Source organism: Prionailurus viverrinus, chromosome B4, assembly GCF_022837055.1.
Source record: "Prionailurus viverrinus isolate Anna chromosome B4, UM_Priviv_1.0, whole genome shotgun sequence".
NCBI classification, from domain to species: Eukaryota; Metazoa; Chordata; class Mammalia; order Carnivora; family Felidae; genus Prionailurus; species Prionailurus viverrinus.
Window position 1 is genome coordinate 87,818,570 of NC_062567.1, and position 22,642 is coordinate 87,841,211.

Sequence of the window (22,642 nt, forward strand, 5' to 3'; positions counted from 1 at the left end):
ATTAATTCATTGAGCAAACATTTTTATGAGTGAAGTGTTGAAGATATAGTAGCAAACAAATAAGTAAACAAAAAACAGCAATCATGGTCTCACGGAGCTTGGGGAAAGAAGCAGGCATTAATCAAAAGTTACCCATATTTATTTAAATAAGTAATTACAAACCGTGATACATGCTTTGAAAATATTGGGTGCTGTGAACATGTTTGGCAGGAGAACTTGACCTAGCGTTAAAGTTCTGGATTCCTGTGTTTAATCATATTTGTTGAGTACCTACTGTGTGCCCAAAGGCAAAACAGATTATCATAGCCATTTAAAAACTACACTCATCACTCTCAGTTTGGTAGATTGAAAGATATTAGGAACAGCAGCAACAAACCACTTAAAAATAAACTAAAGATAAAAAAGATCCCGGAGGTGGAATTTTATTTTAGTCTTTCTTCATATATGGCTTCTGTTCAATATCCTAAAGAGCATTTGAGTCATGCTTAAGATTTTTAGCATATTACTCATTTTATTGTGAAAATCCCATTAGAAAATAGTGTGAAATTTTAAACACCTTAGAAAACACAGAAAGGTGGGAATCGAGCCCCAGTATCCAAGTATGTTAACGTGTATATCATTATGCTCTCCTGCTAGTCGTTCACCTCCCATACCTTCCTTCCCTGCCAGGCTCTGTAAAGAGCAGCTTTGTTTAGGTGCCCCACTTCACATAAGATTTTCAGCCCAACAGAGTTGGGCTTCTGTCAGTGCGTTGAAATGGCTCTGCCTAAAGTCCACCAGACTTCCTAATTGTTGAATTCAGCAGTCTCCTCCCTGATCTTATTCGACTTGTCCTTTCAGTAGATTATGTCATTGGCGACTGTCCTCCAACTTGAAACAGTTTTCCCTTATCTGACTCTGTCCTGGTTCCCTTGTCCTCCTCCTATTTCTTGAAATGCTCTCTTTCATTTTCCTTCACTGACTCTTATTCCTCAGTTCACCTTTCACATACCTGTCTCGCTCTCCCTTATTGCCTCCTGCATATCCTCATCCATAACCTTACTGTCTTCTGTGCTCTGATGACTTTCACATCTGTATCTTTAGCCAGGGTCTCACTTCTGAGCCCACATCTCCCTAAGCCTCCTAGATAGTTCCACACTAAACTGATTTTCTTGTTTTCCCTGGAACATGTATGACTAGCATGATCCAGCTAGTCATACAAGCAGGAAACCTAGTAGTAATTCGACCCTACTCTTCTCCTTCACTCCCCAGCAGGTACCACCCAAATCAGTGAATTGTGGTCTCTTAATCTCTCCATAATTTCTCACCTGCTCTCCAGTCCCATCGCAAATGCTTTCATTTAGAGCTTCATCGCTTCTGTTCCCCCACAGTCTTGCATTTGATGTACCTGTTTTCGCCTTCTTACCCCCACCCTCAGTCTGCTTCCAGAACCATCTTCCTAAAGTATTAGTCTGCTTATGTTACTAGACTGTTTCAGGTGACCCAGGCATCATGCCATTTAACATGTTCCTGACATTCAAAATGCCACTGCCACTTAGAACTACATAACAGGGTTACTTGACAAGATGAAAAAGCAAGGCAATCAATAACCAAAATAAAATGAATGCTTGAAAATGCATTTGAGCATTTTGTATCTTCGTGAATTTTTAAAAAAAAATTTTTTTTTCAACGTTTATTTATTTTTGGGACAGAGAGACAGAGCATGAACGGGGGAGGGGCAGAGAGAGGGAGACACAGAATCGGGAACAGGCTCCAGGCTCTGAGCCATCAGCCCAGAGCCTGACGCTGGGCTCGAACTCACGGACCGCGAGATCGTGACCTGGCTGAAGTCGGACGCTTAACCGACTGCGCCACCCAGGCGCCCCTCTTCATGAATTTTTAGAATCTGTAGATCTATGCTATTTTTTGTATTCTAAACTTCCTGTTTTTCAAGAGAAGTGTTTTAAGTATTATTTTTATTTGAGGTACTGCTTAATAAAGCTGAATGAAGCATGGGGGAATGTTTGCCAAAAACGCCGGTTTTCTTTTTGTCCTAATTGCTGCTGAACCATTTTCTTGACTAGAATAGTTTGCCTCTTGAGACTCACTGCTTGTTTGCAGTAATAAAATCATGTCATCAGCACATAGGGGGATACTTGTCTTTATATTTGCAGTGGCAAGAGGGCGGAAATAGAATACATCCTCACACCATAAGGAACGACCAAGTGTAGAGTTGAATAGTGTTCTATAAAGTTTTTTCCACCGAACCAGCTCCAGGACGAGACGGTCCTGGCCTGCTGCAGTTCTAACTCAGAGGGCATTGCAGACGTCATCCTCTCATGCAAGGAGTCCAGAATCACTTTGTAGCCAGCGTCAAGTCTGAGCCAGTTAAAGCTGCTAAACCTTACATTGATTTTGGGTTTTATCAGTAAGGCAAAAAATAATATAATGGTGGTTAGTAGAAAAATTATGATGCCTGAAATCTGTTGCTTCTCCCCATAAAATATTAGATCAAGAGACCAAAATCTGCAGTTTATTAAAAAGAAATCTTGGCTTCTTGTTCAAGATGATAGACTGAGCATACATGTTCGTTACCCTCTCTCCCAGGAGAACCCTATAGAGTGAGCCTAAGGAAAAGACGAAGAAAGAGGAGGAGGAGGCATAAAAGAAGAAGAACCCCACTGCAAAGAGAATCGGAGTAGGGGTGGGGTGTTGAGCAGACAAAAATTTTAACCAATTTTTTCCAAGAAAAAAATGGCTGGCAATGCATTATTGGGCATGACTGATTAAAGAAAGCAGCAGCCCAAAATACGTACAGGACTTACGGCCCAGGTGCCCAGCAGAATTACGGAGAGGCTCAGAGTCAAGAACAAATTGTCAAGAGCAAAATGGGGGGCTGACGACAAGTGTTTACCTGAAAGTCTAAAGAACAGCTAGACCAGTTTTACAGCTTTCTCACTTCCATAGTTGGAATGGCAGATCATCAATTACCCACAGGGGGGAAAACAAACAAACAAACCTGGAAGACCGCTCTCTAAAGATATTAAACAGCCTGTCTGGGAGAGTTGGGACTGCTCGTGAGGTGTTGCGCTCCAGAGTGAGCCATTCCCCAGATAGGTATTCAGGGAACTCTGGGACATACCCTTGTCCCTCAGCAAGAGACAACAGTGTCCCCAGAGCTCCCCATCAGCTTTTCTGTTCAGGGCTAAGAGCTAGTCAGGAAACAAACCTGTACTGTACCTGATAGCAGAAGAAGAGTATGTCCGCTGCATGGGACAACTGACCCAGACCTCCATTCTTAAATAGAAACGGTCGAACGAAGAAAACCAATAGCAAGAAAGGCAAAAACCAAGAAAAAGAGAACAAATGCCCCCAGAGGAAGCAGAGATATTTTAGAGAATAATAGAAACACCAAAATTACAACAATTCTCTGATTCATATTCACAGAGGTATTTGAAATCTTTCACTTATAAAATAAGAAGATGATGTTGTTTAAAAAAAAAAAAAAGACCAGAAAACCAAAACTAGAGACCAGGAATAATGTGAAAAAAATATGTGGCCAAAAGATACCTATGATGCAGTGCCATTCATGTGGCTTTTTAAAAATTTAAAACATTGTATATTGTTTATGAATATAGACATATGTAGAAAATGAATCAAAGGAAGTGTGGGAATGGTACGTAAACAATTAACTCTGGGGCACCAGCAAGTGTAAGGGTAGAGGAGAAGGCTGGAGGCAGATCTGGCTGTAACTGTAACATTTTAGTTTGTTAGAAAAAGAGAAAAAGCTGAAGCAAATACAGAAAAAATATTGTCTGTTAAATTTGGGTAGTTAATAATCTGTTAAACATGGATGCCTATATATCCTAAATATTTTTGCATATGGTTGCATGGTTGGAATATTTCTAATTAAAATTTGAAAGTTAAAATATTGAATTATAGAGCAAATTTGTACAATTGTGTAGGAAAGTCATGGTCCAAACGAAAAAGAAAAGAAAACGTGACATGCCTTTTAGTAGTGATGCAGTATAAAAGAAGGGAAATCTGTCTGACTTTAGGCAGCCTGGGGTTATGCCAGTTGGATCGTTGGAGAAGGGGATCTAATCCCAGCACTCTTTAGTTGTGCAGTAAGCACCACGTATATAGCCATAATAATACTAACACTGTTTACTAGTTTTCAACTCTCAGAACCAATCTATAGAAAAGCATAGAAGACTTCATTACGGCTGAGCATTGGAATGGGGAGGAAAAGGTAGGAGGGTCAGTGGGCTAAGGCCATCTTAGAGAGTGAAGAGTCAAACGATACTAAGCTGTAGGATAGTCACGCGTTCATTTGTTCATCTGTCAGATAGTTTTGGAACACCTTTTATGTCACAGGCGCCGTTTTAGGTGATTGGCAATACGTGGGTGGACAAAACTGACAAATTCTCTGCTCTTATTGAACTTACATTCTAGTTCAAGAGGAAGACATTAAGCAAAGTTTTAAAAGAATTAAAAATAATACACCTATCAAAAATTGCAAGGGGGAAGGGAGGGGAGATTGGTGGAAGTATGAATACTCTATCTTCATCATTGACAGGAGGGAATCAATTTTTAATGTCAAAATAGCCCTGTCCAATGGTGGGAATTTCTATATCTGTGGAAATGAGGTTGGAAATGTTCTACTTCTGTACCTGTGTTGTCCAGTGTAGTAGCCATGTTAACGACATGTAACTGTTGAACACTTGAAATATGGCTAGCATGACTGGAAAACTGAAATTTTATTTAATCTTAATTGATTTAAATTTAAGTTGCAACATGTGGCTGGTAGCTTCTGTATTGGACAGCACGGATTGAAAATGAAGGCATTAAGGTAGCAGCATAAGCTTATTTTTTAGAATTAAACCTAACACCTGTTAAACATGGTTGTTCGCAGGGGTGGGGCGAATTGAAAGGGAATATTTCACTACGAGTCACCTTGCACTATTTGATATTCTACTGCATACATATATTTGGTCGACTACTACTTAAACTTTTCGGTCTTTGAGGGGAAATAGAGAACCAATATTTAAAGATGAGATAGAAGTTAACGTTTGACGTGTCAATTGAAGTGAATAGCTGGGCAAGAATCAGAACTCTAAACTTCAAACGATTCTCGATAGCAGGGCGTCTTCATAGAGAGTTGTATCATTTGGCTTGAGGTAGCTAATTAGGGAAGTCGTGGTCAGTGAGGTTAACAGATTCTGGCTTCAGAGATACTAAAAGCTACAAATTCTGAAATATGGTCCTAGAATTATAGAGCTGTGGGAATCGGTACATACAGAAAAATACAGATCTGTAAGTGTCTGCTGTGTCTCACCAAAACCATGCTCAAATATTTATCATTTTTTTTAAAGAGGCATTTTTTAAAAAATTTTTTTAACGTTTATTTATTTTTAAGACAGAGAGAGACAGAGCATGAACGGGGGAGGGGCAGAGAGAGAGGGAGACACAGAATCCGAAACAGGCTCCAGGCTCTGAGCTGTCAGCACAGAGCCCGACGCAGGGCTCAAACTCACGGACCGCGAGATCATGACCTGAGCCGAAGTCGGCCGCTTAACCGACTGAGCCACCCAGGCGCCCCTCAAATACTTATCATTATTAAAACATCATCTAAGCCCAGCTGAGATTTATTGTGTCCAAGCTGATTTTGCACTTGAAGATAATAAAATATTTGGAATTACATTTCAGTGTAATGAATTCTTGGTCATGGGTAGTTTCTGTTGTGTTCTGTTGCTGGGTCATGCAGCTAACTTACTGAGGTTTCTCATTTTTGTTTGAGGATTGGGGGAAGATACGGGGAACACGGCAGCTGTATAGTAATCCTTGTTAAATTAAGAGTAGAGGTAGGAGGACCCCATTTTCTAGACGTGGTACAGATGGGGTTGGCTTCAACTTGTTCATAGTGTGTTGCTGGTTTTGACAACTCGTTTCAAAGATTTTTGAAAGGGAGGAGGAAAAGGTTGGCATGGAGCGATGAGAAAGCTTTTCTCAGGAGGCAGTTAGAACAAAACGCTTACAGCTCGTCAGTAGAACACCACTGTGGAAAGATATGTCACTATTCAGGGATGGGTTCAAGTAGACTCTGAGCAGCTTCGGTGAGCCACATTCTGAGTCTGAAGGAAAACTTCTTTTTACTGCAGTCTTAAAAAAAAAAAATCCATACTAATGTAGATGGTAGCAAGCCCCAAGGATCTTCCATTAAACTGAATCCCTTGCTCTTCTATTTGAGATGTAAATGAACATATCCTGGATTTGCTTCCTATTATGCCAGTACTGTGAAGTTATGCCTGCAGATTAATGTGGCCTGCTGGCTGGGTCACACTGAAGCAGGACTGCCTACAGACCGCCTTGGCTGATTTAGTTGTGGTACTTGTATCTGTATGCTGTCTGGAGGCGAGAAGTCTTTGAGGGGAGAATCTATTTATTGAATAGAGGACGTTCCTGGTGATAACAGGCTAATATCTAAAAAGTACAGTGTATACTTTTAGAAATAAAATGACAATACACCCGAATCCAACCTCATCAAATAGAAACAAAGGGATGTGTTGGGGGTGGGGCGAACCAACTGTTTATACAGGTTTTCAAATGACTGTTCTTGTAAAAAGTGCATGGAATGCATCCAAAACAAATAATGTTTTGTTAGATGAGAAGACCAAAAGGGAAATCCTAGAGAAAGGAGAATGGATGATCTTTCTTTAATGTCAAAACTGACATAAACACACCCCCCTCCCCCTTTTGCTCAAGATAATTTTCTCAACAAGACCCAGATTGCTTCAGTCTTGCCTATCACCCTTTGAAGCACTTTCCTTATTATTAGGAGTGGGGGCAGGGTTTCCTTTGAGGATTTTTGCAGCAGTGAAGAGTTCCTCCTTTAAATACTTTCACATGATGAGGGAATTCCGCTTTCAAAGTGCTGTCATCTCTGTGGCTTCTCTGCCGTGAGACAATTTATTCTTGGGTAAAGGTCCTTCTTAGTTTGATTGTCAATAAGGACTTACTTTTCTGATGGATTCTCCTTCTGTAGAGCTCCGCTTTTTCTGGGAGACCTAGCGAAAGAATTCAGTGTTCTCCTGTGTTGACCTTAATGAACTTGGCCATGATTCTCTTTTGAAATGTGTTCCGCCACACTGGGTTATTTATAGTCTTCAACATAGTTGCCCTTGTCAGTCTCCACTAATGAAGATTTGAATGACGTATCAAATGTTCCATCTTGAAAACTGCATTTCTTCTCCAGCGCAAAGAGACACTGAATTTTGGGGAGTTTTGAAAAAAAAATTTTTTGTTTGGTTTTTTTAATGTCTCTTCTGATGTTTAAACAATGCCATGAGAAATAATTAGTACACTATTCAGGTGTCAACAGTTTTCCCAGAAACACTGAAATCTTTTGAGAGCCTCTACTCTGTGTCACTATACCTCATCCTTGTCTAATCTTGAATACGGTTTTCTGGAAAATTCTATAAATATTTAATTCATGGAGACAAAATGTATAGCTGTGTGGTTTAATAGCTCATTCATTCAAAAGCAGTTCCTTTCCCTCTCCGAAATTTTAATAGGCAATGATTCACAGTTGTTAGGAAAGAATTAGAATTAAGAAACCCCAAATAGGATCGACAGCTTTCTCAATATTATTACATAAAGTGAGCTTCTAAGTATTTGCAGTTGTTTTAGATAAATGAATAAAAAGTTACCCATGTCCCAAACTAGGTTACACATTTATGTCATTATTCTTGGACTTACTCTTGGAACAGTTTGGTTGTTAGTGACAGAATCGGTGTTGTGTAGGGTGCATTCATTATCCACTTCAACCTAGAAGCTCCTGAGTGGCACAACGTAACTACCATCCAGTCTTAAAACCTGCAGCCTCCTTCCTGTTGGAGTATTGAAGTGAATGATGTCTTGGCCTTTTGTGGATGAAGAAAGTGGAACATGAGAAGAGAACCCTGGACCAGAGTCAGAATACACAGATTCTAGCTTTGGCCCCTGCCACTATCGGCAAGTCCCGTGTCCTTCTGCTCCCTCTCCCGCCTCTACCCACAAAAACTTCTGTTTAAGCCAGTGACCTAGATGATCTTCATGGATTTACCATCCTAAATAAATAATAAGCTCCCTCTACCTGTAAAGAGAGGCTTAATTATGATGTTTGAGCCAAGTTGTGTACTCCACTGAAAAAACAGCATTCTTATTTCTTAATCTAGCCTGTAAAAAAGGAACGTGACTATATTTTCTCTCTCCTGTGGGACTCTGTAATGTACCATAAATATTCACCCCATTTTCTTATTTGTACAGACTCTGCCTTCTAAGTGTTCACCACCTAGTCAGAGAGGAAAGCATGAAAACAAATACGTCAAAAATCCAGTATGATCAGTAGAAGAAGATAAGTGTATATAAGATGAAGAGGCGGGGCACCTGGATAGCTCAGTCAGTTAAGCGTCCAACTTCGGCTCAGGTCATGATCTCACAGTTTGTGAGTTCGAACCCCACATCGGACTCTCTGCTGTCAGCACAGAGCCCGCTTCAGATCCTCTGTCTCCTCCTCTCTCTGCCCCTGCCCCACTGGTGTGCTCTCTCTCTCTCTCTCTCTCTCTCTCTCTCTCTGTGTCTCAAAATTGAATAAACATTTTAAAAACTGAAGAGGTAACTTGGGAGGGGGAAGTGTATATATTTTATGTACATTTCTCCAGGCCTACTTTGAATCCTAGAAATAGGAAAATGCATGTGTGTTGGGGGTAGCTTTATGGTAAATTCGCGACAACAACATTGCTAACTCTTTATCTGTTTCCCACTGAATCAAGTATGTCCCTCCACGATATTAGTTGCCATAAAACTGCGGTCGAATGAGTGGTATGTAGCCTGGGAGGTTAAAAAACGTAGAATGTTCCCTTCTTTCTTTTCACAGCTAAGTTATTTCCCAATGTCTTCAAACACCGCCTTTAAACCTCTCGTTGCTAGCTATTGGCACCTCTGCCATTGAACAAGAAGAAGACTTAAAAGGTGTCCAGTAGTCATTATAAACCAAAACCCATAGCCTGGAGTGAGTTGAGATTCTCTTTAGAATTTAGAGAACAGGAAGAAAAAGTTGTCCTGACTGATGTGTCTTGGCATAATGGCTTTCTGAGGCGTGCAGAGTTAAGGTTTTTCTGGTGAGTTGCAGCAATCTTGAACTCAGATCACGGAATTGGAAAGTGTTGGTGCTGTTAAACCCAGCACCAACCGTGAAAGCTGTACTGTTGTATGGTGGGGGATGGGGAGCTTGGGGGGAGCTTCTTATAAAAACTTGGCCTGAGCTAATTTGTTTTGTTTGAAACTGGAAATCATATTGTTGAAGTCTGCATTCTGTTTTCGTTCAGTTGGTGTATTAACACAAAGCACCGTGTTTTTAAAGCGCCTCCTCCTTTCTGCAGGAATAAATTTGGCTTCTGAAAGAGAAAAAAACAATGTGCCAGCAGTTCAGCAACATCGCACCTCTTCCATCACTTTGGGCTTCAGCTCAGTAACTCCAGACAAATTTTCTGGAAATATGTAAAAACAGGCCTATAGGTACTGAACATAAAAATCCTGACTGTACACTCATAAACATTTGTACAATCTGAAGGCCCTTATCACTGAGTTTCTTAAAGCAGTGTGCATATGTTAAAAATCATGAGAATAAATGAAAATTGGAACGAGATGCTATTTGAGAGAAGATGCACCCTAGAGATGCCGGAAGAACACTGCTCTCTGACTTTTTTCTAGGAAGTGAGCAAGCCTCTTGCCCATAAAATAGGTAGAAGCTGTGATTTCCAGATACCCCTGTCCCAAGAAATTAGATAAAGATGGAAACTGTGGAATACCATTTTGTAAATATTTTAACCATACAAACTAACTACTAAAAAAGCATGCTTCCTGGGGCGCCTGGGTGGCACAGTCGGTTAAACGTCCGACTTCAGCCAGGTCACGATCTCGCGGTCCGGGAGTTCGAGCCCCGCGTCGGGCTCTGGGCTGATGGCTCAGAGCCTGGAGCCTGTTTCCGATTCTGTGTCTCCCTCTCTCTCTGCCCCTCCCCCGTTCATGCTCTGTCTCTCTCTGTCCCAAAAATAAATAAACGTTGAAAAAAAAAAAATAAATAAATAAAAATAAAAAAAATAAAAAAGCATGCTTCCTAAAAAGGCATGGAATAGTCCAAAAGTTAACAGCCAGAACAATTGGATTGTGTTTTGGAAAATGTCACTCCGTAAGACCCATCATGAGTGCCCAGTGACTCTGAAGAAGAGAGACAAGACAAAGTGGCAAGAGACAGCTTTATAAATTCAGGAATGCTCTGAAAAACTACTGGATGGGCTAAGAATGCGTCTTGAAACATAAAATCCCAATGCAACTGTAATCTGAATGTGAGGAAAAGGTTATTCTTAAAAAATAGTTGCACTCTTATGAAATACGTTATCCTTCAGCTTTTGACTTTTTTTTTTTCAGGTTGAAAAAGTTCAGCATGATTCATATACTAAAGGTTGTCTTTTTTTGCACAGTAATTCTTTAAAACTGTATTCTAACCCAAGGCTGTGTATCTCTCTTCTCTGTTTTGCTCTCGTGCTGCTCTGCCCCAGGTTGGCCTTCCTTCCATGATGTGATCAGTTCTGACGCAATCACGTTCACGGATGACTTTTCCTACGGGATGCACAGGGTGGAAACAAGCTGCTCTCAGGTCAGTTAACCCCACCTGAAAAGCCAGTATGCTGTCCACTCTGCACTGAAAACACTTTCAGGACCCCTGGTTGTGCTAAATGTAGCAACTGAGGCCAAGTGACCGATCACAACACCGACAGAGGAGCGCAATGAAGTCTCTACAACGTCTTAATGATATCTCGGTCTTCAGGTGTTTAGCAAGTCCAGTTAAATGCCAGTCATTGGCTTCAACCCTATTTAAAAAAAACCCCAAAACACTGTTAGGGAAAATCGTCTTCAGTTGACTCAGTGCAGTGGGAAATGGGCTATTATGAAGATTTCACTATGTGGCTTTATATAATCTGATGTTAGGTAATAGCCCTCTCCCTGCAGTTCTGTGCACCCATTCAGTTGTAATACCTCTAACGGTAATGATCCAAACGTGGTCAGTAAAGACCCCAGAAACAGCTTTCCCTGTGTGGGTGAGAGGTGGGAGGTTGGGGAATGGCAGTGGGAAGAGGAAGTTCCGTGGTAGGCTGTAAGAAGCCAGAGCGAGGATACGTGATAAGGTCATGCCTTCTCTGCTTCTCTTAGTAGATAGACCTCTCTTCATTTCCCAAGGGTGTTCTAATTAGTTCCTATCACTCTTCTCTACGCAGATTAAGACTGGCTATAAGGGAGAAAACGAGCATGTGTTGAGGAGGCAAAAATAGTTAATCTCTCACAATCAAGGGACTTGAACTCATAGAGTATTTTGTATTTAAACCCAGAGACATAGCCAGGACCGTCTGTACACAGAATAGAAGAAACTGACCATTCTTCTCTAGAGTAGAAAGTACTGTTCTAGTCTGCTTTAAATAAGTGAAATGTAAAGTCTGAGTACTGTGGCACTGAAATTCATTGGTACTACCTAGTATTTTGTTGGGGGATGTCTGTTGTGCATATCAGAGGTAAAGGGGGCACCATCAGGCAGCTGAAATAGCAAAGCGATTGCCACGTGGGCCTCCCTCGACATTCATCTACCTGCCCTTTAACCCCCTTCATCAAGCACAAGGGTTTTAGGGAGTAGGTGGCATATTTACTACCGAGCAGGGAGGGAGACTGGTTAGAACCTAACCCTCTGATGAATTTGTACTTTCTTTTTTTTAAAAAAATAAAGCTGGCAAGTTTACTGTCTTCTATGAAGACCACTCTCTCCCTTGAAAAGCAGACTTCATATTTTATCTAAGTCATATTTTCAGCTCACTCTTATTTCTAAGATATAAGTCTCTGAGGGAGATAGTGGAACTTTCTGATCCTGGGTCTTACCCCCAGAGATTCTAGTTTAGTTGGCTTGTGTGAGGCCTGCCTGTCGGCGTTTTTAAAAGCTGCCCTGGTTAATGCTCACAATAACCTTGTGAAGTAGATACTCTTATTCTTTCTTACATTTGAAGTTGAGAAAACTGAGGCACAAAGAGGACAGTTATGCTGGTGTAAATCTACATAGATTTAAGTGGCAGAACTGAGACTCAGATCTGGGCATCTAGCTCCAGGGCTCTATGGTGCTTAGACAGGCAGGCAGGGAGAGAGGTATACAGGTAGATAGGCCAGACAGAAAGAGTCACATTAAAAAAAAAAAAATTCTGTGATCTCCAGCAGTCAGTTTAATTCAACTCAGTTTTGAATTCAATTGAATTTTAATTGATGTGTTTATAACGGCCACAAAAACTAATTATGATTATTTCTCCAGGATTCCGAAATATTCGACAAAAAAGGCACTGGATAGGATGGTATATAGTAATGTATAACTTAGGTATATGTAGCACTTAATAAACCTCCTGTAAGACTCACAGTTGTTGTTGTTGTTGTTGTTGTTGTTGTTGTTGTTGTTTTAAGCTACCTTAAAGGCTGTTATGGGACTGCTACTCTCCTTTTTCCTCAGAACCCACTTTCAAACATTGAGTCCTATGAAAACCAAGTAAAAAAAGACACAGAAGAAGTGAGGCATAAGATAGTAACTTTCCTTATGCCCTATTCTCTAATGTCTCTGTGACTAATTCTTAAAATTCACAGTTAGAAAAACTTCCTCCTTTCTCCGTGCCAACCACAGAGATAATATTAGTACTGGTCAAGAAAAAAACATTATGAATCTGTTCTACAGTGACCAAAGACAGATGAAACCTACAAACCGCCCAAATCAGTCAACATTAATAAAAAATATTAAGCCCCTCCAGGCCCAGCTCCCAGCCCTTCGGTCAAAGGCATCGGTGACTGTCACTGTACCTTTGGGTCCTTTCCTAGCGGGTGAGGAACTGACACGGAGCTAGCTCTTCCTTTCGGCTTCTTTACTCACTGCTTTTACTTCTCATATTTGGAAAATGTTTGATTCTTTCTTAAAGTCTTAGACTTGAAGGGAAGAGGGAGGGAAATTTGTTCTGTTAAGCCATGTGTAAAACTACGTGCTTTGGGAAGTAAGTTTCATGGAGAAAATAATCGGCTTCCAGCACTAAAGAATGATATTTTTGCCTGATTCTTCTCTATGTGGGCAGAGTGGGAGATGTCTGCCTCACGAGTGCAGTAATAGCTCACTGAATTCAAGTGTGCTGGGTGTCTTTCTTTTAATGTGTGTTTCATTCACACATTTATTTTCTTTTTGTTCTACCTTTTTACTTAGTATTTTTCTTTTCCATTTTCTCCTTCATCCTTTTTATCTTGGCTTGGAAAAAAGTAACTGATTTAATGGTGTCCGTACCAGAGTAACCACTTGTATTTTACTTCCTAGTTTCTCATTCTTATCGATAGTTTTCATTATCAGATTATCTTTTCTTAAACTTTCTGTTCTTTCAGTTTACATAGCCTTTCCCCCTACTCACACTCTTCCCATCATTGTTGGGGGAAGTGTTGTAGGAAACCTATCTGATTTGCTTCTCCTCTTTCTAAAATTCTTGTTACATTTTGAGTTCACGTGGCTGGTCCTTACTCTGAACTGAATTCACTGATGTGGTTCACAAGAAGACGGTCTTACTGCCATGTTATACAAATGGACTGAGATTCCATGGGCAAAAACCAGTATGCTTAACCTGCTTGCTTGGCAATATGGCTTTTTTTTTTTTTTTTTTTTTTTTTTTTTTTTTTTGGTTTATTGGCCCCTAATTCTAACCTTAGTACTTAGGATTCTTCTTCTTTCTTTTGTTTTTTTAAAATTGTGATATGGATCTTGCTATGCAGTGAATCAGGCCTTACATATATGGGTAGGAATTGTAAACATGCTGGGAGCCATAACTTTTTATACCACGCTATAGTTTTTCCGTGTGTCCCGTTGACCTCTTTGGTAATAATATCTTAGTAAGATTTTACTGGGAAAGTTAAGATTGATTCAGTACTGTCATCACTTTTCAGAGAAACCTTGCAGTCAGGCCCTTCTAAAAGAATCGCTCCGTAAGAAACCTAGCACACTGCCTGATCTTTAAGTTAACAGAGCAGAAAACAAGCAAAGGTGGTAGAGATTCTTCAGTGCCTTCTGTTAGTTAGGATTCCTGCTTGTGGAGGAAATAGGTTGCCTGGTTACATTCTGATTTTTGTTGCAACCATATTTGTTTTCTTTTACTATTCTACCTACTGAATTATATTCTAGTTGTCTCTTTCAAAGAGGGTCTTTGTCTTAAATCTGCACGTTTTAGTGGGCATGTGTCTCTTCTTCCTTGCTGTGGCAATTTTCAGAAAATTTTCAGTTTTAAAGAATTCTTAAAAGTGTTACTGAATTTACATTTTTCAGCTAGTGATAAAATATGTTGTGTCTATCCCAGTTTCACTGACTACTATGAATAATTGTTTGACAGTTTCTCCCTAGTCCTCCACCCCCAGCCTGTTAAGCAGTGCTTTGTCAGGAGTTTAAATTCAGCGCAAAGAGGTAAGAGTTGCATGCTTTAAGCTGTAGTGCAGAGGAGTAAGTCCCTCCTGGTGACACTTGGGGAATTCTCCCTTCTTTAGACCCAAATTCTACATGTGCAGCAAATGGGAGACCAGTAAATCACCGAACTTTTCGTAATCATCTTTAAGGAAGCCTTCAGATTCCTGGAGTTTACCTACGTTGGACTCCATTTATGACTGCTGCTATTACTGCTGGAATCTATGGTAGAGTCCCTTAAGTTTGTTTTCGATCATCCTTAATTTGTTCTAAGGCAGCCAAAGCCACAGAAAGGTAAATATCCACCAATACAGAGTATTTTTCGAAAGTTAAACAGTTTTTGGTAAAACCCCAAGCCTTATTAATCTTTTGCAGATGACAACTCCTATATTGATGATGATTAAAGATACCCATGTGTTACAATAGGGTTTCAGACTCACAGCCCATCTCTCTTTTTCTTGATCTTTCAGTAAAATCATAATGCTAAACTGGTGACTTCACAATCATTTCCTTGGCAAAAGATTAATATCACAAGCACAGAGGAAAAGAGCCCTACTTACACACAAGTGTCTTCAATAACGGTGGGAGAAAACAGGATACTACTGGCAAAGTAAATTGCTTTTCTTCTAAACTCTTTTCTCCTTCTCATCCTGCCCCATGTGCCCAAGTGTAAAAGCCCTGCTTTGAAACTGCTTCATCTTGTAGATCAAACACTTAAGAGAAAATGACAATAATAAAGCCCCAAACATCCTAGGAATAGCTAGGAGAAAACCCTCTAGGACAGTTGGAAATACATCGGTGCGCAAATATGTAAACTGTGTTGAATGCACTTTTTGTGTTTCTTATGCACACGATTGGGAGTTGCGATCAGATTTTAAGGAATTATGTTAAATTTGATGTTCCCTTTGTGTGTGTGTGTGTGTGTGTGTGTGTGTGTGTGTGTGTGTGTGTGGTGGGGTCCCCTTTGCCTTGGCTCTCCCCAGGTTCTTTAGTTGCCAGCTTTTCTGAGTGGGAGGCTTAGGTGATAAAGGATTCCTTTGGGAATTTGAAATTTTTCTTTTGAACAGTTATCTCCTGTGTTTTTCAGAATGCGAGCTACACTATTCAGTTGTAGTTTGTATTTTACCTATAAAATAAATGCATAACCATTTTAAAACAACTTTCAAAATGCACACTAAAGATTTTACCCTGAAATAAATCATTAACAGCAGGTTTCACAGATTTCTTCATTGGGTTTGTTTCAGTTACAACCAGGTGTGCTGAGATCCCAACACATTGCCAGTTGGCTGGGGATGGGGAGGCAGAGCTCGAAGGCGGCTAAAGAAACAATGCATCACTGACAACTTCCATTCATCATTCCAGCCTTCGGCCAGGGGTAGAAGCTGGAAAGAATGGGCTCCATGTGCGCTCCCCTCAGGGAGGAACTTCGGGCCTCAGGCACTTTTGAAAGAAACCGGCTCATACCCTTCTATGGGAGACTGGGTGTACCTGGGAGAAAGCAGAAATGGCGCTGTGTGGTTAGGCTTCCTGCAGACAAATGGCGCTGCAGCCTTTCAGGCATCCGAGCGGGCAGGTACGTCGTGGCGCAGGTATAAACGACCTCCTGGCCATGTTTGCAAATGCCGCTCCTCCCTCAGTTTTCTGAGCCCGGTGTGAATCTTCCAGAACACCTTGTGGCAAGCATGATGAAGCTATCACTGTGGTGTTTAGGGGACTCCCACCTTTTCTGAGGATTTCCCTACCCCCTCCCCAACCCATAGAGTTATCCGCAAACGATTTTTGTTGCCTTTTTCTTTTCTAACCTGTATGTTCTCTTCCTCACCCCCCTCCCTCTTCATTTTGGATTAAGGACATCTAGAATCTGTGTTTCTCTTTCTGTGTAACCAAAACACCGGTTCCAGATTTAGCAAAGGAAACTACAGACCAATGGCCAATTCATTTCAGTAGATTCAGTTACTCTAATTTGGAGTTTTTCAAGACGATTTGGGAAGTGAAGACCGTAGAAACACTCCTGCAGAGCTTCAAGTCCATCCTTACGGTGCTTTATTTTTAGAGTAAGGTGAACAGAACCATTTTCTAAATATGCCCAAGAGAGGATTAATAAAGGTAATATCATTTATTTTGCCAGAGAGCTGTATTCTCTCATTGAGAAACAAAACCAGAAAACCTATTGGAGGCTTTTATGTGAAAAGTCCGCCTCTCAGATGCCAAGTGATCAAAGTGCCAGAGCTGCGTGTGAGATCAATAATTGTGCACACATATTGGTCACCAAGAGCACTGGTTCCTCTTGGCCTGCACACTGACTGTTTTGGCAGGCCGAAATAGGTGTTTTCCTGCGTCCGTTGGGTGAGCATATGGATTTTTACTGGTGCATCTTAGCTGCCGGTGCCTGAAAGTTTGGCCTCAATTGTTTATAGAAAGGAAAAGCAATCTGAGCTGTCAGCCTTGATATTACCTAAACCTGCCTAGAATGTGGTAAAATAGTGCAAGATTTGTTTCTTAGGCCTGTTTCATATTTTCCAGGCAATAGATCAAATCAGTTCAGGGTTCATTTTTAGTTCTTTAATAAGCTGACACAGTATGTTGGCAGTAAAATAAGAATGCACTTTTAACATGGAAGTGCCATATAGTCAAAGTTGCTATTTGTGCTATTTATTAATAACTAGAGAACCCCTGAGATTTGAGTGTAGCACTTTGAGTAGAGAAACTGAGATTCTAGTTCTTTCCATTGTAACGAGCACCGTCCTTCACTTCTCTCTCATCATCTCCATTTGGTCCATTAGCCCAACTCCCGTGTCAATTCCTACTTTCTCTCCCTACAATTGATAAGTATTGTGCACACCAAACAAGCACAGTGAGAGGAATTAATAGATCACCTTATGGGCCTTTTCTCTCCCGTTCTTCCCTAAATCTCGACTCTGCCATCTGCTTGAAATGCTCCTCGAGACACCCACTGCTTCACTTCCTTTGGCTTCTTATTCCAGAGTATTCCAGACTACCCCAGGAAAGCAGCCCCACCTCGTCGTGCCTGCAACATCAGCCCCCAACCCTGAACACTTCATATCACTGCCTCTTTTTTCCCCCTCTCCTTAGCATTTATTTCCACCTACCACACTTGACAGTTGGCTTATTTCTTGGCCTATTACCTGTCTCTCCCGCTAGAAAAAGTAAGCTCCGTGAGGCCAGGGACTGTTGCCCATATCTCCAGTGTCTGAGACAGCACCTGGCAGGTAGTAGGTGCTCCATAAATATTTGTTAAATGAATGAATGGAAGTCGTCTGCCCCGGGTTTTAGTTTCCTAGTTACATGATGGATGATGCGTTTTCATAGCCTGTTTGAATATGATGCACTGACGTCTCCATATCCCTCGCTCCTGTCCCTGCTGAGAAAGGGTGTGGGATAGGTAAGTATGACATAACACTGTTGTCACCTGGAGCCGTACCCAGCATCGGAGTGGTTAGCGCAGGGCTCTATTCACCGAGCCAGCCTTCCTGGAGAAGCTATCTCTGGGCTGGATTTCTGTTAAACACTGTGATAGCCAGTCGTCCCTCCTTCTCCTTCCATCTGGATTCTGGGCCTCTTCTCCTTCCCAGGTTTTTTGGATAGTCTGTAGCATGGATTTGAGCTTATTTTTTCTCCACCTAAGAGAGTTCACGTGGGTAAAGAAGCCAGCGGCACTCCACCTACTGGAAGCCAGAATAAAACGATTGTGTGGGCTAGCGACATTTCTATTTGCCATACTTGCAGTCCTGGTGACCATGACATAAATCTGTTGCGCCTTGCCATTGCTTTGCTGGGTTCCAAGAACATCCAGTGCCTGTCTGATGTTAAGTTTTACTGCCCATGAAAGCAAACATCACCTCCGTCATGGCCAGTTAAACAGTATCTTTTACAGTGGACTTCTGCATATCTGAAACCCACCCATCCAAAGCCAAAAGTAATGCCAGTTGGGGGGGTGGGGATTTTCTTCTGCCATGTTTCTTACAAGGGGAGATCAAGGGTCAACTCAATTCATAAAATTACTGCCGTCCTTTTTCAGCTGGCTGAGAGACTTCATAGATCAAAAAATACAGTGGCTCCGAAATGATTTCTGATATGCACAGTTCTGGTGTTTTTTATTCTCAGCATGTGGTGCAAAGCCTGCCAGAAACCATCTTTGCAGCTATTGACAGGCGGATTAGAAATCATCCATGATGGTTTCCATCGTTTCTCTACAGGCTGGTCATCCATTTAAACTGCTCAACGTGAGTTCCTCTCAAAGCCCGCTTTGTGCGCGCTCTCCCTTAATGTTTTGCTCTTCTCTTTCAGTGTGGTGCTCACCTTGGGCACATTTTTGATGACGGACCTCGTCCAACCGGCAAAAGATACTGCATAAATTCGGCTTCCTTGTCGTTCACGCCTGCAGATAGCGGCCGCGGCGCCGAGGGAGGCCGTGGGGCGGGCAGCCCGGCCCAGGCAGACAACGCGGAGCTGTAGGGGAGTGGGGAGCGATGGAAACAAGTGTACTTAATGCACAGCTTGTTAAAAAAAAAAAAATACTCAGAATTGTCTTAGATATATTTTTTCAAAAAATAGAAGGGCAGTTTTGTGCTATCGATATTTTTCTTCTTTTGCTTAAACAGAGGCCCTGGCCATCGATGTATTTTGCTATTGACTAGATCCAGAACTGTTTATAACTTCAGCGAACGGAGATAGCTGTGGGAAACGTCTTCACAAGCCACTTGAGTACCATTTGGCATTATTTTCTTTGAGCACATAGCTTCTTTTGAGATTCCCTCCCCCCACCCTTGCTTACGAGGTGGAAGGCGCTTGGCCTTCTAACGTGAAGATCAAGATCCCCTGTGCAGCAGAGAGGGCGCAGCAGCGGGGCCCGGGCACCCAGACCTCTAGACGCATGGCCCTGTGGCATTTGTGCAGGCCCACCTGAGATAAGGGCGGACTGGTGCCTTGTGAGACTTCTCAGCTCTGTGGAAAGTTTGAGCTAAGGTCGTTTATTCTCACTAAAGGGGTGTGAAGGTCTAAAGTCTTTCCTTATGTTAAATTGTTGCCAGATCCGAGGGGTGCGCCGAGTGTTGTGGCAGAGAGTAAACATTACCTCACGGTTAGGCCTTTATTTTATTTTATTTTCCATTGAAAACATTGGAATGTAAGACAACTGTAAAATGCTGAGCCCCATTTTGTCCAAAGTCCACAAAGAGGAACACCTGCCATTGCCTTTTAGAAGTCCGTGCCTCCGCACCTAATGCCAGCTGCAGCTGGAAAGGCATTTTGGTGAATTCCACTGTGTAAAAGAAAATACTGGGGACAATACACTTCATCAGGGCAGCGGAAGGAAGGGAGCAGGGAGGACCAAGGAGGAAGTCCTGGGTGTTAAAATACCCAGAGCTGAGCAGAAAAGCTGATGAGATAATGCAAGTAACAGAGCCCAAAGGTGGGGGGTGGGGGGGGGCTTGCACATAGAGGTTCACATGACCTCTGGAAAGAGGCTAGGGGTTAAAACGGGAAGAACCAGGAGCTCAAGTCCCACCCTTGACACTTCTCTGCTGTGTGACACGGGACCAGCCGTTTAGCCTCTCCATGCCTACTCTTCATGTGTAAACTGGGACTTAAAATATTTATAAGATAACCGACACTCTCAGGGCAAAGTCACTATATTGCTGTACAGTCAAGATCAGTGTTGTAAAATTAAACTGATCTGGTTCTAATTGCCTCAAAGGCTGAAGCCCAAGCATTTGAAATGGAAAGAAGTGGAGAGAAGGTTGACTTAGCTGATTGGTATGGAAACAGTTGGGCCAAGAGCCAGAGAGTTTTCTTTGTAGCAATATGGCTGGTTTCACTCCGAGAAGCGCTGCTCAGTTGCTGTGTAGCATTTAGCCTGGTGGAGTGGGGGGCGCTGTGCACAATTAGGTTTCCACAGGTATGAACGGTGGTGCTTTCAGATGACATTGCCGTAGCCAGGTGTGAAGGTACAGCTTATGACTGGTGTATATTGTGTTTGTAGCCTTGACCGCGAACCCTGAAATGCAGTCCCCCAAAAAATTTCCTTCTGCAAATCTTTGAAGGCTGATGAAAACTGACATCTTTCCTTGAAAGCACCAAGACAAAAATAAGAAAGAGGGACCCTTGACAGTTTTACAATGAGAAATGACGAGGAGTTAAAATGGGAAGTGACAAATCAAAATGGCAGTGGGGTCACATCTGCATTCTTCCATGTGTCTACACCACGTCCTGGGGAGGCCCTGATACTCTGGTGACTGTGTCGTCACGTGGGCCACAGCTCCACGTAGCCTACGCTCTTCCAGATAAGTCACGCTCTTCCTTTCCCAGCTCCTGGCTGATTCGCCTCGGGCCCTGGGATTTTTCTGGAAATGAGGTGTAAGATTCAAGGCCACTGAAGCCTCAGCTCCCGGACCATCCTGGCAGCCTGCCCTGAGCTCACAGAGGGAGCCCCACCCTTTCCCAGAGACTGGAGGATCCCATGGGGGGTCGGCTAAAGATGGGGGCCTCCTGAGACTTCCCTGCCCCAGGGCACACCCACCCTTTGGGTCACCCAGCCCCTCTCCCATGACTCCAGCTGTGCGTGGTAGCCTGCCCCAGGGTCTGCTGGACACTAGCGACCATATCTGGGTAGACAAGGAAGATGAGGAGCCTCTTCCCTTCCCCCCAGAGATTCTGAATTCTCATTGTCCTTTCATTTTTATTATGGGGCCTAACATTGCCCTCAACAACTCCTTCTTTTCTAACCCTTTGCCTTTGTTTCAAGGAAGGCCGGTTTTTCTTCTACCACATTTTCCAGCATCAACTTGAAGAAAAATGCAGCATCCACTGGAAAAGAAAAAAAAAAAAAAAAAAAAGCGGGGTATATGCATGTGGTTTAATTCCAGATTGCTTTTGAGTTTAAGTGGTATAAAATTTCAGTGTATTTCTGTCTTATGTTAAAGAAATATATTACTAAAACGTCGGTGAGCAGTAATGTCAGCTGTCGAGCACTAGATTTATTTTTGCAGGATATGGAGTGCAATGAACTGAGTCAATATGGCAAGGTGTATGTGATCGGTGAGAGTTGTGCCATTTAACATAGGAAATGCACGGGACTTTCCCTCTCTGCACTCCAGCTCTTGCTCTACCATTAGGAGACGTGGGCTTCTGCTGGTGTGTAAAAAGTACCTCCGTCCAGTCGTGCAGAGTGGATCTGAAGAAAGCAGCAGCCTATCTTGTATTAGAGAACATTTCTACACGTTTAAACTTTTCACTTCTTAGATGCATTTAAATACCTATTGCAAATGCCACAGCAACTCAAAAGCCTCTCCATGTTCATTGAAATTGAGATGCCCTGCTTCAAACGCGGACTATTATGAAAGGGATTCTCGTTTGTTCCGAAGGTCAGGTATTTTTGTCTTAGATAGCTTTGTAATGATTTTTCTCCAAACGGTTCAAAACTTTTGAAAAACGTTATGAAATTTTCATTAAGAAACCCTTTTCCTATGTTTATTGTATACAGAAATTATGCAATAAAATTTCTTTATAAAAGTGTTTTCTTCTCTGACTCCTGAAGTCTCCTCTTATTGTAGCCCAGACACATGGACCATCCATTGGAGTTTGCCAGACCGCTCTGTCGACCTCCTACTGGCTGATACGGCTGTAGTTTGTAGAGAGGGCCTTTTATCTGATGTGGCCTCTGCTCGCAGGGGCTCTCATCACAGGGTCGAGTGCCACTGTCCATACCCCAGGCCCCAGGAAAGGCCTGCAGGGGTCGGAAAGATTGGAGGAAAGGGATACGTTTGCAGAATTACCCAACCTTCACCTCAGCCATCTTTAGCAGCCCGCGTGCTTAAGATACGGACTTTGGGGAGTTCCATCATGGTAACTCCGTGGATAAAAATGTAGGAATGATGCCATGCTGATGCCTTGGCTTCTGTTAAATACTTTGCCGGGAAACTTACACCGTTGTCAAGGATGGGTCTCTGGGGTAGCCCATTAGGAGTTCCCCGCTGCTCACAGATGAAATCACCTTTCCAAGTCATCTGTACAGAAGCGTTTCAGTATAGTCATATTTGTGGTGGAAATCTTTAAATTCGTTTGTTTGGTTGATCTGTTGATTCTGCAGAGGTGGTGAGG

The 22,642-nt window shown here is 42.1% G+C and overlaps 1 protein-coding gene across 4 annotated transcripts in view; it reads left to right on the forward strand.

Annotated features, from left to right (window-relative positions):
- The window catches only part of MSRB3 (methionine sulfoxide reductase B3), a 174,567-nt gene extending 152,510 nt beyond the window's left edge, over nt 1-22,057 (forward strand). For all 4 annotated transcript variants that reach the window (XM_047866397.1, XM_047866398.1, XM_047866396.1 and 1 more), the window contains 2 exons: nt 10,581-10,678; nt 18,833-22,057. In XM_047866397.1, coding sequence (XP_047722353.1) covers nt 10,581-10,678; nt 18,833-19,000 — 266 coding nt within the window. In that variant the 3' untranslated portion in view covers nt 19,001-22,057. The remainder of the gene's footprint in view (nt 1-10,580; nt 10,679-18,832) is intronic.
- The last annotated feature ends 585 nt before the right edge of the window (nt 22,058-22,642 follow it).